The following is an 18,973-nucleotide window of genomic DNA, read 5'->3' on the forward strand; positions in this document are numbered from 1 at the left end:
TGTGTGTGTGTGTGTGTGTGTGTGTGTGTGTGTGTGCGGAGGAGAAGGAAGGGGGGTGAGGAGCAGGGAGTGTTGCTATGAAAACAGCCACAAGGACAGACTGAGCATGATCAAAAGCCTAGCGATGCTCTGCAAACGCAACTGGAGGGAAAAAAAATACCCCAAAACAAAACAAAAAAAAGAATCATTAAAAAGGGGCCAAAACAAGACAGTCAATTTCAACCAGAACGAAGACTAAAAATGTGTTCAAAGTGAAGCCATGGGAGCAGCGAGGGCCTTGACTGCAGCCAGATAAATCAAGACAAGCTGATGAGGAGCTGAGCAGTGGAGCGAGGAACAACGGCAGCAGAGGACAAAGGCTTGGCTTACCCAGCTCTGTTATCATTTGTATGTTGGTTCCACTTTTTTTTTCCTGACTGAGTGAAACCAATGGCAGTAGTTTGCCAGGTTTAGCTAATGGTGATGAGACAGTGCAGGGAAGGGGAGAAATGGTGTTGTTATTGAAACTGCTTCAAAGACTGCAATAAAGGCATTTCGCTGTCTTAGACTACTTGTGTCAACCCAGTGATTTACTCCGATTCATTCATGGTTGTCCAGGATTTAAAAGTAAAGCACCCTGGATTAGAGTGCACAGTAGAGACAAAGCCAGAGCTGTCACGCCGCTATACCACTACAGTAACACTAAATTATTTCACGGTAATTCAGTGAAAGGGATGAACATAGTCTTATCCATAAACACACCTACTTTACACGCCACACAAACAAAATTGATCATGCAACTCAGATCAGCTGTTTTTTTATGTTCCAACTAGACCTTAATCTGCTCATGGCGCTGTAAATTGAACATATGACAATGAAATTACAGTATGTGGTTCCAGTAAGACATGCATACACTCTCTTGTTTGCACATAACACTGGAGCTTCTAGAGTTTGAGTCGAGGAAGGCAGCCAACGACTCAAACATGGATAGCATCTAGTTTTGATGATTACGTATGCGGTCAGCAGTCTAATGGGAGAGCCTCTCTGCAGGTAATGGCTGGCCCGGTTACAAGTAACATTAGGTAGCTCCTTTCTCTTTCCGGCCTTTTCTTAGCTGGCCTCATGCTCCATTGCTCCCTAATTGGGTCAGGGGAGACAGAGTAGCCAGTCTCTGGTGCTTTAGAAGGCCCCTCAGAGATCTGAAAGTTTCATGAGTCCCCACCACCAGTGGGAATACAGCCACTGCCATTGTTATTAATAAATGAACCCATTTTGCAACCAAGGCAGTTTTTTTCCACTCTCTTCCCTTTTTCATCTCTCTCTCTCTCTCACTCAATCAGGCTAGATTTCTCTTGTGCATTAGTGGACAAATTGCAGGAGATGTAGCAATAGTCCTCAGAATGCCTGTCTGATATCCTTAAGTTACAGTTGTCCATTGTCCTCAGAGCAAAGATATTTTTCCAGTCCTTGCAGCTAATTATCACCACTTAAAAAAAGCTATCCAGATGGAATCATTCACAAATATGAACTTGAGTTGGGCAAAGCTACCAGCGCCATGAAAGTGAACAAAAATTCCACATCACACATTCCCCAAGTTCATTTGACCTTGAATGAGTTGGAACTTTTGGTAGCAGCATGAGGTCTACATCTTGGATTATCAGCACTATGAGTCTACATCTGCCCATGAGTAATGAGTTGAATTGAGGTTATTGGGTAAGGCATGCAGTATTTGCATTTGAAGTAGGTGTAAACAGCTTTACCTAGCTCTGTGATGATGGGGATGTTGGATCCGGTGGTGACAGAAGCCTGACGCACAAAGCCATGTACTGGACTGCTGTCTGGAGATGACCTGTCCATTCCAGGAGGCGTGAAACCTGAACACCACAAACAAATTTATAGAAATCAGCAAATAACATAATAATAGAGTCCAAAAGCTGAAATGGCAGTTGCTAAGAGCTGCTAAGCTAGTTAGCTCAAGCAGGCGTTAAGCTGGGTTTCTTTCCTCACCATGATGAATTTAGCAACAGCTTCATTTAGTTATGTGGAATGACTGACTGTGGACCAAGGTGTCAGTTCATTATAATGGATATTTTTCAAAATAACAGCAATTTTAGTTGCATCTTTAGCCAAGGCTAGCTGCTGTCACATCATGAGCTAGCTTTAAGTTGATTTAGCTTACTTGTTTTTTGGTACCTTTCTGCGAATCTGACATGCTGTTTCTCAGAAATTATGTATTTCCTATGGCAGAATAATTGACAAAACAGAATAATTGGTAAAACAATAAGTCAGATTCTGGTCATAAATGTTTTGTCTTTTTGTATATATTATTGCATGTTGGCATTATGGGCAGTAGGCTACTGTATTTTGCATTTTTTTTCTAGGTAAATGAAAATACAATCCAAGCAAAAACCTGCAGGACTTAAAAGTGTGTTTACTGCCGATGTATTATAAGCATGAGAATATGACCTGGAACTCCATATCAATACCATTATACAAAGTGCATGTCAGCTCGCTCAGCATGGAGTCGTTAATGTGCGCTTTCTGTGTCATTCAAATGTGTGGATTGACAGAAAAAAGAGGAAGATAGAGGAAGAGGCTAAGTAAACAAGGCACCTGCCTAAAAATTGCAATAAGGATACTGTGCTTTTAGGGGTCAGCTAAGACATATTTAGCATTCACATCCCTCCATCAACTTGCAGACATAAATTTTATATGTTGTTCATTTTGTTACAATAAAATTGGTGAAGTGGATCCTGAAAACCTTTTATCGGAAATGGTGTGGCTCGGGACCATGAAATACAAGCGCAAGTGACAGAATATGTATGAATTCACATGACTTCACATTTTTGCATTTCCTCAAAGTGACAAGTAAACACCTTAAATCTGTAATGCTATATGCATAATGCATCAACTGTGTTTTGACATCCATCATTTAGAGCTGACTACAGCAAAATGCCAGCTTATAGTGCCACCACCAAGGAAAAATAATGCAGGGAAAAGATTCAGGTCACAAAGTTTTAAAAGGATTGCAAATTCTCCACGAATGTGAGAGTGTATGTGCCTTTCTTGTGAAGAAACTTAATGAGCTGCTTACATTACAAAAGAGATCTTCCAGCCCTTTGCAACAGGAAAGACACCAAATAAATTTGGTACACAGTTGGAAGCACACACTGAACTGAAGCATGGATAATCATAACTCTTGTTATACCAATTATTGATCTTGGAAATAGCAGAGGTTTGACACTTTGAGTCATTCAGGGAGCACAAGCTCAGACAGTGGGAACATCATTTTTTCGATGTCCGTAAAGTTTACTCCACTGGAGTGTGACAGCAAGTTTTTGGGATGCGGCCTTTAAAACACTACACTTATTGTATCATAGTGAAAATGAAGACAGTACAGAGCACTAGAAGAAACACTTCCGTTTTGTGTGTACAGTGACTCTTGGTAAAAACAGCGATTCATGAGGCCTGCTACTGAGTTGCTTTCAAAACCTGTTACATGTAGGTTACAAACAGCTCAAAATATGCATTGAGTTCCAAACAGAGAGCTGTACATTTTCTTAAGACGGAGTCACAGTATTGCATAACCAGAAAACTTTATGTCTATGATAAAATATTCCTGTATCTCTTTATGCAATTAAACCTTAAGATTTAAACAATGATGCTGCTTTAAACCTTTTAATTAAGGAAATATAAAAAGAAATATTATTTTTCTGATCGGCTTTTATAATCGGCATTTACTTGTTAAGTAACATTTAGACTAATTGACACATCATTACCTTTTGCCTAAAATAGAGAAGCCAGAGTCTGAACACCAGCTTTATCACATACACTACCCTAGGTCTCCTATTCTGCCTGGCTGTTGCTACTGTGAAGCTGTAACCTTATTTTTCCAGCTACAATGTACAATAGACAAGTAAGATCTGGGTTACATATCCCCTTATCCCTGTAGCCCCCCGGGCGCAGCTATGCTCTGTTGTTGACTACATGCTACAGCAACCGTGAGAAGCTCTCCCCCAGGAAAGCACATGTTTATTTATTCATTTGCACATTTTTTTATTTTTTTTTTAAATTCCACAGACAGTGTCTGAATGGGAGCATCACTAGGAGGAAGGAATCCCCAAAGCAATACCTATGATACAATAGTAGTGTCTGGGTAAGTGCGTGTGTCTACTTGGGTATGCATGATTGCATGTCACTATGGTGTGTGTGTTTTCTAAAGTGAAGTATTTATCACTGAAATGGGTGGTTGATGTAAGACCTAATTATTGATGACAATAGGCTCCATCCATCGACCCTAGGAGAGGAAATAGGCTAGTGGGCTTCCACATTGAGGCGGCTTTCTGTGAATACTGCTCCCCAGAGCAGCATGCTCTAAGATTTACCATTGCTCATTGTTCCTCAGTGGCACTGCTATCGACAGCACATCACTCACTCAAGGCTGGAGAAATAACAGAATTGGCATTCTCCTAAAACATGTGGAAGTGCTTTGCACTAAAAGATAATGGCCTCTTGGACCTTCATCTTTGATTTGTATTTACAACAGTCACTGTGGTGGCACTAAATAGTACTGAGCCCAAGGCATGTCATGCCTTTTGGACTAATCATAAACTGAGGATTTCCTGTTTGTTGAGGATGTGCATAGATAGAAAGTGTTAGCATGGATGTCTGTGTGTGTGTGTGTGTGTGTGTGTGTGTGTGTGTGTGTGTGTGTGTGTGTGTGTGTGTGTGTGTGTGTGTGTGTGTGTGTGCAAGCACATTCATTCAAGCACGAAGGTGTGTGCGTGCATGTGTCACAGTTTTGTTGTGACTAATGAGGAGCAGCTGAATTGGCCTGCCTGGTGATTTGTACTAGCTGCTTAATGATGATGAGGCCTGATAGGATGCCAGGTTCGTGTGTTTGTCTGCAAACATCAACAATCTGTTCCAGACAATCTGCCAGACACCAGATCAGGGGAAACAACATCAAATGACACAGTCATGTTGATTACAACATTAAAAAGTATTATCAAGGAGTTTTAGCAGCATGTAATTACCAGGGACAAGACTGAAATCATCAAAATATGATGTGTAGTCTTCAGAGGCCTGATGAAGCAATCAACACAATGTTTTGTGCATGAGCTTCTTCAGGAGTACAGTAATGTCAGTTTGTAGATGCCACTTACCACAAACATCTGTTTCAATATGAAGCAGACTCTGTGCCTGACAGTCTACACCCATCGCTCCTGTGTGGCCTTTTCACCTCACCCCCCCACTCTTTTCTTTTTTGTCATCTTTGACTACTGCCTTCCCTTCTGCCACAACCTGTCCCCTTTTTGCAACAGTGCACATGGAGTGTAATAGGACGTTCTTTACCTTGGGAATTAGCCTGTAAGACCCCAATGCTGTCATCAAACTGCATAGATTTGATGTTGAGTGATGCCAAGATGCATTCCTTATCCTGCAGTGAGGTATCTTCGATATTGTTCTGATTGGCTGACAGTATAACGCACATGTCGCAGAGGTTGATGTTGACAGCCCTTAAATCTGCCCGACTTAATGGCGTACCCTTCAGGGTGAGGAGAACATAGAGAAAGAGCAAGACATAGAGAGAGAGAAAAAGTAAAATGCAGAAAACAGACAGACATGGGGGAGAGAAAAACAAATTTCAGAAGTGAGCGGAGTGGAGCTTTGGGAAATTAGTTAACAAGTTTTCTGGTTTTGAGGCAATGACATTCCACTGATCTCACTGGGCATTGGAGATTCAGAGACATAGACTAATCTAAAGGCTAGCCTGCGCTGAGGGCTGTGTTTGGGATTCTCCTCTGATCATCAGTCAAGCCAGGCCTAACAAGCTCTAAGGCAGCAAGGCACGCCATTTGTGATGGGCACTGCAGCTGCAACACACATAAACTCCATTTTGGTTGTGCAGAATGTGTCACTGAGCTGGATGAGGGGGGATAACTACACTCTCATAGAGTGATCATTCAATTGAGTATTGTGAAATCAAATCAAACTGACAACCCCGCTAAGGATTTCAATGTGCATGTAAGTCAAAATGTCAATGCCACGTCAGTTAAACAGACATTCTGGGTTGAATATATCTCTTATGGCAGTGAACTGGTACACTTACAGGTAAGATGGAGACCTTGGGGAAGTTGTGTAAAGTCTCCCACTCTCTCCGCAGGTAATCCAGCGAGCCCACAAAAACGATAGGCTTTAGCTCGTGGTAATGAAAATTACTGGCTCTTAAAGGCATCACCAAGTTTCGCAGCCCCACTAAAGCGGACGTGACATCCCCAAATATACAGACCACCACATGGCCGCTCAGCACTGTCATGGAGGCTTCACTCCGGGTCTGCAGGGAACACAAGGATAAAGGGGAGGGGCAGAAAAGCAGAGAGAGCAGGATGAGGAGGAGTGCAGATAGAGAAGAAAGGAAGACACAAACAGAATTATAGAAATGAGTGTTGCTAACCGAAAACAGGTTAATGTGCATGAAGTTAGTCTGAAATTTGACATAAGTCTGTTTTAAACTGTTATAAACTCATTTTAAATAGTTTGTTAACCAAGTATTTTGCTAAATTATATATGTACTCCACAATAAAAACATTCTATTAATTTATTTTACTTTTTACTGTAAACAAACTAAAGTTTGGTTAACCACTATTTTGTTTATAAGCAGTTCATTAGATAATCAGAAATAGGAAGTTCACAGAACAAAAACATAACATGTGGCCTTTTTTCAAAGGGCAACTGATTCAATCAGGCTGGATGCAGTTTGTAAGATTTTAGGCACATACAGTATTCAGAGTAGGACCCTGTCATAAATCAGAGAAGTATAAATAAACAAAGCTCCTCTGTTGTATGACATTCGTGTTGAAAAAGAACAATGCAATACACTGCTTTCAAGATCTGTCGCCTGTCGTGGCCGCTTGATGTGCATTCAATGCAGGTTTGAGTGTACATTAAGTCTACTAAACGCTCCTATGATCCCAGTTGGTTTAAAACTAAAATTGTATCATTGTTTATTGAGATATAAGGTAAAACTAAGAGAGTCAAGGGATCAGTGCTGTAAATGTGCACGTACTCTCAGCTAGTTGCCGGATCTGGTGGATTAAATGTTTTTGATTATCTACATGTCCAGAACCTTTTTTCTTGGCCCAACTCATGCAGAAACATCTCTCAGTTCCCCTTAAACTAATGAAAAGCAACAAATGTTCTTAAATGTGAACTATATAGATGACTGCGCCTTCTATTTTACATTTGATTTGGACAGGATTAACTTTGCCCTAACAAATTGTGCACTAACATAAATGCTTACAAACTGCTTTGTTAAAACATCTAAGCAAACCCATGCGTGGAGTGTTGAAATACGGTTCACAGATCCTTGGTGGATAAATAAAAAAAAACAATAAACTCACCTTGAACAACAGAGAGGCAGTGAGAGAAATTTCAATACATATTAGTATGTGATTGTGTTACTACAATATTGAGGGGAAACTTTGGCTCTTGAGCATACTTACTCTTTAACTATGTTTTTGTTGTTGTTGTTGTTGCATATTTTATTATATTTTAGGTTTTGCTGTGACACAGTTTCATATACCACTCACCAGGATTACTTTTTCGATTTCCTTTGACGGGCACCAGTGAAACATCCCCGTCGAGTCATACCTCTTCACGTTCATGTCCATGCTCTCAATTTGTTCATTTCCAGGAATTTGAAGGGGGTCGTGTCGACTGGAAAAAACAGATCAATTTATTAACGTTTTGACCATTTTGCAAAATGACTGCAGCCAAGGTGGTAACATGAAAGTGGAAAAATACCACCTGGGTTTCTTGAGATCTATGCTGTCTATTCATACAATGTATCACAAGTCCATCACATTCTGAGAGTGTTAGACTGTTTACTGCACCACATACTATAGGTATTTTTACTTTACTATTTATTTTTGTGGCGACTTTTTACTTTTACTCCTTCCATTTCAATATGAATATCAGTACTTTCTACTCCTAACATTTTACAAAATTGGCTCGTTACTTTAGTTTTGTACAAGAGACCGTCTATCAGGTGTGATTGTGAGTGCATGTCAGAGAACAGCGCGGACACGTGCCTCACACCACGAGCGGGTGCACACACCACACAGAGAATAAAAGTGAGAGACAATAAAATAAAAGCTGTCCGGAGGATAATCAGTTGAGATTATGTGTGTGCGTCCTTAAAAACTGTAAGTCATATAACTTATATTGTCAGTTCATTTAAGCCCGTTGTTGTATTGGTCTATAGTTCTTGCAAATTTAAAAGTAAGTTAGCTAGTGATTTTTTAGCTGTTAGCTAGATTGCACCTGGCTGTTGTTTCGATATAATGGCGATTGTTGAACGCTCTTGCCCACATTTGTATTTTAGGTGCATTATTTACATGCTGAAGTAGTTACTCTGCATTAAGCTAATGTAATTAATAGTGTGTGTATTGTTATCATTTGCTACCATATACATGATTCCTATGCATTGCGTATAGTGGCCTTTACAAAGTTATTTATTTCTTTGCAGAACCACACAAACACACAGCCATAGCAGAGCTGCCCACGCCCATGTTTGTACTGTTGCTTGATTGTAAAAAGCATCAAAAGAGAGCAGTTGTCTCTGTCCGTGTTTTAACAGACACACCTGGGGCGAAGTTGGAAACCAGAATCAGCTTTAAATACAGTCCTAATCTAGTCCTCACTAACAATTTTCAAATAATTTCAGTAGAGTTACCATTATTATGGTTTGTTTTAAATCATTGTGGCTTGATGGAGCTAACGTTAACACATCGTAGTATGGATGGTGACATGATTGAAAATGAAGAAAACAGAACTTCAAGAGATTCGGCAGACAAGCAGCAAGACATTCCCAATCATCCTCGGACTTATCTGAGAGAGATGTTTGAGACAGTCGGCAACAAGAATCACTCTTGGCCAATGTGCTGTGTAACTTCTTAATTAATGTTTATTTAGAAATTCATATTTTACCCTTAATTTTTTTCCCAGAGCCACTTTTGAGCACACAGGTACATGTACTGTAGATTACTTTAAATGTCAAGGGGAAGATTAAAAATAAGAAACTGGATCGGTAAATTCTTACAGAATCACAACAGAATTCATATCTTGCTATTCAGTCACAATCTGGAGTCCCAGATGTTTAGGCCTACTGGCAGACATCCATTTAAAATTAAGGCAATGGCATATAAAGAGCAGTTTTCCATGTCCACTGAAGTTTCTCAGCTTGCACTCTAGTAACATTCATGTGATCCAGGTAGCTTTGCATAAAAAATGGATTTCATTCGCATTTTACTTTTATACTTTCAGTAAATTTCCAAGCCTGTACTTTGTTACTTTTACCAGAGTATTTTTAACACAAGTATCTGTACTTCAACTTGAGTACAGGAAGTGAGTACTTTTGCCATCTCTGATAGGTCCCATAACTACTATATCATTCCTCCATTCCTTCTTGTCCTTGATGTCAAGCCATCAGAAAATTCAAAGACCCTGGTGCTTGCAGTAGTGCGGTGCAGAGAACCAAAAGACTTGAGTGCTACTGACTGAATAGCACGACAACACAAGGCCAATTACCCGCTTTTACCCTCTCTTCCAGCTCCTGACACCATGCGGCGCAAATAGTAAAAGCTACAACAGGCTCACACTTTAAATATTTCAGGAATTTGCCCAATCACATTTTGCTTTCCCAACTGATGGCCATTAATGTTTCAACAGCATGTCACAACCAAACAGGCTAATCCACAGCACTGGGCTGCTGAGTTTTATCCAGAGTAACACTGACCATGAAAGGGCTCCCGTCAGTCCCGTTATACCGCTTCTCTTGTTCTTGCATTTATACTACAAGACGTGTTCTCACAGTTCCTCTAAAGGCGATCCATAACATTTCATCCAAAACACTGAGTCAGGATTAACTGGAAAAATGTAGTGATCATCCTCAAAACACTGCTTGTTTAACGGCAATGCAAAAGTAATTTATTTACAATTCAACCCAAATAATAAAACCCTTGGTTAAAACAGCACTATACAGACTCCAAAAAACAGGGAACTGCAAAAAGACAGACATTTGAGTAATATGGGAGAAAACATCTCAAGGATTTGACATACATCTCTCTCAGTATCACTATCTCTATCAACACTGTCATTCACTGACAAGGCTTTGATGTTGCCTCTTCCTTCAGCCTGCATACCAATGCAGGAAAAGTTAAAGTTAAAAAAGCTGTCAATTAGCCACCTTCTCTCCCCACCTCTCTTTCCTCTATCAGTTAGTGCAGGTGATAATAACACTGACAGCATTTAGTGTTTTTACACTCAGCCTGAATCTTTCATCCAGAGCCGCGTGTTGCGCCAATCAACTCCACAGAGCCCCCTTCACTTCAATCTGCTCAGCTCTGCTGGCCTCCACACAGGGGCTGACTGGCGCATGCGGACGGGCTGCCGCTCCAGTTCTCTCTGCCAAGACAGCTATCTTTCACAGAGCTGTCAGTGGTGTGACTGGCAGCCTGTCACTGGCTCCACACACCTCCTTCTCCCTCTGCCTTCTTCCTGCCTCGGGTTGAACCAACCACAAGATGTGGAGAGCAGACATGACGTCTGTGCCACAGTGCCACGCCCAAAAGATATCAGCTATGGATGATACTGTGACATCTTGTGCGATTTGATGCATGTTGTCAGTCATGACCCGTCAAAAAGGTTTGTGGAAATGGTGTTAATGCCATGGTGGCAATGCAGCTCATTAGCACAGTGACACGTCAGATTGGAAAATGGGAAATTAATAACAGCCGAGCTTGGGATGGCTCAGCTAAGATGCAAATCATGATTAAATGTCACCCTTAGTGTTTAAAAAAATATGTATATTAAATTTATATTTGTAAATACATTTCAAAACTAAGTAATATTTTCCTTTAAATTTATTTGTAAAGTGAATCCTTATTAGAAGTTTGCCAGTTCAGGTTGCAAAGCAAACATTTTCCCTGGGTGACATACAGTATTTTATCTTCTACACTTTTATATAGGACAAATATTTCCCTTACAGCATGTCTCACTCCAGTGTCTCAGCATCTCTCTTTCTTCCTCCCTTCCTTCATCAGTATATATTTCAAACAGAGTTGAGTTATTCCAATGTATCACTCTGCAGTCACAAGCTGGGGATGGGCTTGCTCCCCCAATCCCTCTCTGCCAGACTACGAAGGCAGCCTCTTGCTTTGAAAATTTCCCCCATCATGCAAACTGACAAAGGCATGCTTTTCAAAAGCCCACAGCCAATCTGTTGATCATTATTTATTTACAAAGGCCTTCAGGCTGCAAGTCCTGTAAAAACCATACTTGATACGTATGCTCGCTCTCTTGCTAGCTCTCTACTGAGTTTCCCCCCCTCCTTGCTTGTAGAATAAAGTATCCCTAAGGCTACCTCAAACAATCACTTTTCATTGTGCATAAAATCCACCTTGTAAAGCGCAACTGTTTAATATATATAGTGTTATATGTTGACAGGGGCAGCTGTGAAGGGGAGGGGGGGGGGACTGTGGACTGTGATGGGTAATTTCATGTTTTGCTGAGGGCTAAGACTGGGAAAAAAATCTACACCTATAACAGAGGACCTGTCATCCCAGTACCCAAGAGCCAGCAGAATACAGAAGCACCCCTAAAGCAGAGAAAACTTTGACACGGCTTTGAAGCGTTTTCAAAACTGAGTAAATAACTTGCAAGAATTATTATTACTGTGAGATCAAAGCAAAGATGCATATATTACATGGCAAACAGGGACCATATCCTAAGCAAAAAAGGAAGAGAAGAAAAGGTTTTGTGCAAACTAAACAGCCTTTTAAACAAACAGTTAGCTGGAAATGTGCCAATGTCTAGTTGTTTTGTAGCAGTTTTCTCCCTCTGAGCAAGGGCATCTAAAATGATGCTCTGTTCCAAACTAGACTGAGGGGTATGACTCTGTGTCGGGCTAATGGTTCGGCAAGTGTGAAGGCTTATTAAATGCTTGTTTTGTGGAGAACTGAGGGGGAGGCCGACAAGTATGGACAACAATCACATAGGCATGCGAGTGCAGAAAGAGGAACTCTGCCTAAGGGAAGCTAGCAGGACCAGCATACAAAGAACATGAGTAGAATGTAAGGAAAATACACAACAGTGCAATAATAACCAAAAACAACATGCAAAAATAGATTTAAACATTAAATGATTGACAATAAAACTATATTATATTTTATATTTGCATTTAATGACCTACATATAATGGAATTTTAGTTTTTGTTTTTAGAGATTCATATACCATACAAAAAATATGTTTTTGAGTTATTTATTGTCCCACACAATTCAGATCCAGGAGTTTCTACAGCTGTGCAGCTGTACTGCGTACCTGGTAACAGTGACAAGGGTGTGTGTGACAAAAACCACACAGCTCTCTTTTTAGAATGTTCTATTGTAAAGTCATAGAATTGACAACCATAACATATACTCTCATTAAGAGTAGGGCAGCGTAGCTATGAGTGTTCCTGTCCTGTTAGATCTTCCCCACCATGCCTTTATCCTGCCGTCCCAATCTGCACAGCTCGGCCTCCTGTATTCTCCACTCTGTCGTGTTTCTAACCCTGCCTCACAACCAGAGGAGCTAAAAAAACTACGCCTTTTATCTTTCAAAATCAATTAACAGCAATTTAATTCCACAGGACAGGATAAAAGGAAGGTAATATTTGAATTCATATTTGATTGTAATGATACATCTCACATATGGCCTTAAGTACCAGAAACAGTACTCACAGGGGTTCCCACAATAGAGGAGTAGCCTGAGGGCAAAGTAACCATGCAGGTTTTTCTGATTGGTTGCTGGTGTCATTAGTGCCAGCATTGTTTAAGGAGCACATGTGGACCAGACCGGAGGTGACAGCTGGGACTTTAAAGCCAGAGGAGTTTTCAAACGGCTCCTCACAGCCGCTTTTCATGACAGAAATATTATTTCAGCTCTGTCATTAACAGCTGACAGCATGCCATCCTAAACAGCCACTGCCTAACAGGGCACTTCTCCTTTTTCTTACAGAGTTCCATACCTCCTCCTTCTGCCACCCTTAATTTGCCCCCTCCCATCCATCCAAACTCCCACCATCTCACCATCAGCAGCATCCGCCTCTGAAGTATCTCTCACATGCATCCCTCCATCCCTTCTTCCTCCTTTCTTCCCTGTATCTGAGTTCTTCTCACTTCCCATTTGAAGTCCTGGAAGGTGAAAAAAAAATCAGCGTCTCTTACCTCATCATTTTGGGCGAGCAGTTGGGTGAGTTTCGCATCCCTCCGTTGCGCTGCTTTTTTTTGGGCGAGAGAGTTGATGGATGCTCGTCTTCGACTGCAAACACATGCACAGAATGTCAATATAGAGACAGATGTTTGGGAAAGTGTGGTGGACCTGACATGAAAAAAGAAGCTAACAGTCAATCAATCATTGCAAACAAAAAAATGAACAGAAGAAAAGGATAATTAATAATTTGGTGTCAAATTGAGAAAATATAGAAAAAGCATTAGTAACAGACAATGGTAAATCTGATAAAGGCAGGAGAAAACCACAGAAAAAAAAAATGTAAGACCTAAAAATTTTACCGAGCGCTCACATCTCAAACCCCTGATATTTTGTCTTCTGAAGTGCACTTTTACATGGCCTTGAGTAATACACTACTGCATCTGTTCAGTACACCCGCTAAAATGTGCAGGTGGTTGGACCTCTAGCAGTCTGCATCAGAGTGACCATGCTTACCTATGCCATTAAATGCCATGTGATGGTACACACTGTCATTGTCAGTGGGGCACGGGCAAAAGCAATGATAATGACATAAATGACGGTTATGGAGATGGATCTCAAATGGGTTGTCTTTTTTAACCAAACTATGGAAACCCCTGCCCATTATTCCAGTTCTATCCAAAGTGCATAACTTCCTCCTACTACCTCCATGCCAAGAGAACTCTTAGCACTCAGCACACATCACTAAGGACAAGGCACAAATTAGTGGACTATGAATATTGAAAGCAGCTAATAAATGCACATTGTCCTCCACTAGAAGAAGGTCAGGACCAGTATTAAAAGTTTGAATGAAAAATTAATTATTTATGTAAGATTTAGTCCATTCTTGACACTTTGATGTAAAGCGTTTGCAGTAAGCTACCATGGCCACGATGTTTTTTTTAAGATTATTTTGATCAGATTCAGGTTCAGCTTCTTGTCAACTTTGCTTTGCTGTGTCAATAAATGGGGCTGCGGAAAAAACACTTTTTTCTCTCTTTTTTTAAACTTTTCTTGAGTCCCAGTTAGACAGAGAGGACGAGAAAGAGCAGCCAGATTGAGGCCAAGCTCAGTCGTCTGAAGATTTCAGGCAAGCTAACAGTAGTCTGATCTTCACTATTGTCTGTGAGTTTTAAGAGCTTTCAGACAGGCACCCAGATACTCTTATCCACTGTGTGCTCTCCCAGCGCAAATGCCAAATGCACGTCACTTCAAACCCATATTAGTCCTTTGGTTAGAAATCAGTAACACAGCATGATATTAGTGCAAATCAATGTGCACGCTGCAAGCCGTGACTTCCAAGCACGTGGAAATTCATTATTGTCTGAGCACCCGTCCTGGGCTGTCACATAATTCTGCTAATAAAAGATAAGAAATATAACTTTGCCTTCTACTAAAATGTCATTTCTATGACATTTCCTTTATGCAATTGGGCATTTGGAAGAGGTAATATCACCAGCACTTTCCTCTTCACAAATAATTCTCTCTCTAATGCACTTTAAAAATACCACATTAAAAAATATGCATTCCTCACCATATTGTTAGACAGAGTCCTTCTGGTTTAAACTTAAATTGTTGACAATAAAACCATAAGACTTCAGTTACACCCACAACAATAAAACACTTCCCAGCCATTGGGTAATAAAATCTTTTACAGTAAACAATTAAAAACTTAAGTTTATATTTCAGCTAAGTATCCTACGAACTTACAACTCCTGTAACATTTCTGAAAATAAATACTGATAAGCAACTCTTTTGCATTTTAGCACTCCTCAGTATGGAAGTCACCCAGTGTAGACAGCACCAGCCACTGCACTAGCAGGCAAATCCGTGCAAAGCAGCAGGAGCAACAAGAGCAGAAGCAGCTCCAGCAGAGTAAACCGTCATGCAGCAAACATGACAAAATGAAGGGACGAGACAGGCGGGGTTACTGACTGATGCATCCCGCTAAGGGGGCAACCTACAGTGCCTACTGTGACTGAGCAGCATGGCATAACTGGGGTGGTAGCGGTATTTCACCGGCAGACTGCGGGCCCGGTTCAGCCGACTCTCAGCCAGGGATCTGGCCATCACGTCTCCAGGACCTGAGATACTGAGGCGCAGTTGCGAGGGGTCAGCCCCAGGCCCCGGCCCCATGGGGAGCAGACTTCCTTTACGGTTATTAACAAGGGGGATGTTGAATTTGCCCGGGTTGAACAGGGGGTCCTGGTTGGGGTGCAAGTTGTTGAGAAGGAATGCATTTGAGGTGATGGCGGTGGAGTTGCAGCCGGTGGTTTTAACTGATTGCTTTTGAAAAGATGGTCTAACTTCCATTACTGTCAAACAATGGAGAATAAAAATTGTGAGAAAGTCTGTATTATTGTGCATGAATTAGGTAATAATTAAACTATAGTGTTAAACTGTAGAAAATGAATTAGTGTTATTTGTTGTTATATTTGTTTTAAATTATATAATTGTTTTATCAGAGATTTCAGGGGAAATCTCCTAAAACAAATTTCTTCAAATTACTTTTATTGACTTGAAAAAATATGAGAAAGAAATGAGTGATTATTTATTAAAAGCCTGTTTAAGGATCACACTTTTCTCTGTGAAAATGACTGCAATCTTTCTCATTACAGTTAAATAATTTCCGAAAGCCAAAAAATTATGCTATAAAAGCAGGAATCATTTAAGTGGTGTTGGAACTTCAACAATCTCTTGTGTACTTGGCACAAGCTCTGACTGAAATGTTCACAGTGACATTTACTTTGCATTTGTGACAAACATGAATTAAAAATAAATCTCTCTGTTGTCTCAGTCGTTTCTGGTAAAACAAAGCAGAGACACGGCTTGGCTAAAGCCACACAAATCCCATCAATATTTTATTTTAGGTATAGTGTGTAGCACATCGCTTTTACTTCAATACATATACAACTAGAATTAATAATTTTAAATATTCCTTATTTAATTATTATTATTTATTTTTTTAAACATTAAAAAAAATATTTTGGACTGTGTATAGGAATTGATTCCAGACTAAAGATGCAGTTGTTCTATTCTCAAACATGCTGGTTTTTAATGTAACTTTGTAGGTAATTACAGTATGTCCGTGACAACCTGCAGTGTTCAAAATAAGAATAAATACTCTGTGCATGTAGAAACTCACGTACACCTGATGTTCACCCAGCGGTCCCACCAAACAAACACAAACACACACACACACACACACACACACACACACACACACACACACACACACACACACACACACACACACACACACACACACACAATCTGATTGAGACTGCAGAGTCAACCCGTATGTTTGCATGTATTGAAGTGATTGTAAAGTTGAATGGGAGTGGAGGAGCCCTGTTCCTCCCTTTGGTAGAAGGGTGGTTGGTTGGTTGGTTGGTTGTTTGGAGGATAGAGCATGCTTGGGTGGCCCTGGGCGATAAACAGACGTTTATCCCAGCCGTCAGCTGCCTCCTTGATTTACTGGGCGCCACCGATAGTTCCTGGATTCATCTGGCCCTTGTCAAACACGTGCAGCTCTAGAGAGCGCTCACCGGCCCTGGCAGGTCCACTGTGCATCCTGAACAACCCAGACGGCAACTGTCCCTTCCTGAAATGCTAATCACATGACGGTACTGTCCTTCGTGCAAGCCTTATCAGATCGTCGTGACCCAATGTAAACTGGATGATAACGCAGAGGTATTACAACTACAAGTGTTTACTTTTGTATGTGAGTTAAGCTGGCTTTGCCATTTACAGTGTTTGCTGCATGAGAAGTTTTGTTCTTCATCCGTGTTGCAACCTCATAAAAAAGCTTTTTAGGCCATGCGTTGTAATTTTTAAATATAAAACTAAAACTGATATCATGGCAGCTGCAATTCCTTTTAGGTCTGCTACAAGGCAGCCACTATTTCAAAGACAAAACAAAAAATGTCTTCAATATCAATATGCTTAATGAGAACAAATACATTGGATAAAAATATACATATAAAACGTTAGACGTGACAAATACCATTTCAAAACTAAAATTTATTCTTAACAAGAAGAGTAAAAAAGGAATGCATTTAACAATTATTTACGAAAGATTTAGGCCTACCTAAATTGCAATCAGCTTTGAATCGAACGCCAGCCTCTTTCTGACTTCCACTGTTCCCTGGTGTTGTAGCGCCATCTGCTGCTACATGCAGCACAATACAAAAAGAATATTTTATGGAACTACATGGTATTATAAAAACACAAGATACTTTTGTAATTAATACCAGGAACATTATTTGAATTTCCTGTCAACATACTGTATGTTGAAAATGATCTAAATTAGAATAAACAGTCTGTCTGAGGTAAACATTGAATTTAGCACTTGTTAAGTTGTGTGTTTGCTTTGTCTCTGTATAAGACACAAGACAGCATCAGCATATTCTAAAGGAATAAAGGACAGCAAAGCTAATGCTAAAGCAGAGCATCAATACTACATGACATAGTGAGGGAGTCTACAGTCTAAACACAGAGCTGGAGCAGAATGGAGAAGGACAGAGAAACACACTTACGTGATCTGACATATCCATTATACTTATATTTGGCTGAGGAGAATGCAAAGACAAGTGGCAGGTCACACAGGGGGAGAAAGGATGTAATGAAACAGGCACATTAGGAAATAGCGACATCAACATAAGCTGTGGATGGAAATTATATCAAATGTAACTATGATGAGGTTCTATCTACTTATATAGTGAAAGGCATGGGGGCATAAACCATCAATTAAAAAGGTACAAATAATTAAAATTATGGAAAAAACAAATGGTAGTTATGATGAAAGTATGGCACAATGGCACAAAATAGGCAGGCAGGTGAATGAAATGTATTGTCCATTCTCAGAGTGAGCAATGCTTTAAGGAAAGTGTACTAAGCCTGTAATGAGATGTAATGACAGACTACTGGCTGATTTTTTATTTTATTTTTTTAAACAAAAAAGCTCTATTTGAGGTTACATACTTTTTGGTAGAATCAACAACCTAAATGTTCCTTATTTAAACACTACTTTAATGCTTTGACGTTCTACATTTTGATTTAATTGTGAAAAACACTTTGCGGTCTGCAGACAGAATTAATAAAGCCACCATGAGGAACAAAGAAAACAACTACTTACTTAAGTGCACGTAGACGTCCAAAACACAGACAGCAGACACTCGCTACTCAAAACAGCCGTGCCAACAAAGCACAATTGCAAAGACACTTGATCTTTACATGCAGTCCACATCTCTTGCACAAATGGATTTTTTCTTCTTTCTTTTTTCAAAAAGGGAACTTTTACTATCACGGGTTCAATGCTACACTTTTAGATATCTTGGGTTGTTCTTTATAAAGAGTTGACCAAGGTCTCCTCTCATGCCATAACTATTAATTATCTGGGAATTACAGTTAATGACCTTGACTTAGGAGGCACTGAAGACTGGTACCGGTAGAAGTACTGGTACAGTATGCATGTGAACTGAGCTCTGAGCTGCTGACACTCTTTCCCAGAGTCTCTTCCAGCAGTAAAGGTCACAGTAAGGGCCCAGGGCTGGCCTATGACACAGATCCTCAAAGAGGGACTCACAGCGGCCCTGGCATCTGTCTCTAGCAATCTGCCCGCACCACAGAGGCAGCAGACTAACTGGCTAGCATCTGGGGCGTAGCGAGGCGACATAGGACAGAGGGTAGGAGGGGTGGGAG

At 40.4% G+C, this 18,973-nt stretch overlaps 1 protein-coding gene and 1 long non-coding RNA gene across 29 annotated transcripts in view; one reads left to right on the top strand and one right to left on the bottom strand.

The window, feature by feature from the left end:
- Positions 1 to 3,007, top strand: part of LOC116705704 (uncharacterized) — a 17,895-nt gene extending 14,888 nt beyond the window's left edge. Inside the window, exon 3 of the long non-coding RNA XR_004336003.1 lies at positions 2,995 to 3,007. This is a non-coding gene — a long non-coding RNA (uncharacterized LOC116705704). The remainder of the gene's footprint in view (positions 1 to 2,994) is intronic.
- kcnma1a (potassium large conductance calcium-activated channel, subfamily M, alpha member 1a) overlaps positions 1 to 18,973 on the bottom strand; it is a 136,548-nt gene that overhangs the window by 9,242 nt on the left and 108,333 nt on the right. For 9 of the 28 annotated variants that reach the window (XM_032542081.1, XM_032542079.1, XM_032542086.1 and 6 more), the window contains 5 exons: positions 13,249 to 13,342; positions 7,572 to 7,698; positions 6,092 to 6,316; positions 5,335 to 5,527; positions 1,740 to 1,853 (listed from right to left, as the gene is read on the bottom strand). In XM_032542081.1, the coding sequence (XP_032397972.1) occupies positions 1,740 to 1,853; positions 5,335 to 5,527; positions 6,092 to 6,316; positions 7,572 to 7,698; positions 13,249 to 13,342 (753 nt within the window). Of the gene's footprint in view, positions 1 to 369; positions 454 to 1,739; positions 1,854 to 5,334; positions 5,528 to 6,091; positions 6,317 to 7,571; positions 7,699 to 13,248; positions 13,343 to 17,360; positions 17,442 to 17,808; positions 17,842 to 18,973 lie in introns of all 28 variants that reach the window. The other 19 variants (XM_032542062.1, XM_032542061.1, XM_032542069.1 and 16 more) reach the window with 6 other exon arrangements.

Source organism: Etheostoma spectabile, chromosome 17 (assembly GCF_008692095.1).
Source record: "Etheostoma spectabile isolate EspeVRDwgs_2016 chromosome 17, UIUC_Espe_1.0, whole genome shotgun sequence".
NCBI lineage: Eukaryota > Metazoa > Chordata > Actinopteri > Perciformes > Percidae > Etheostoma > Etheostoma spectabile.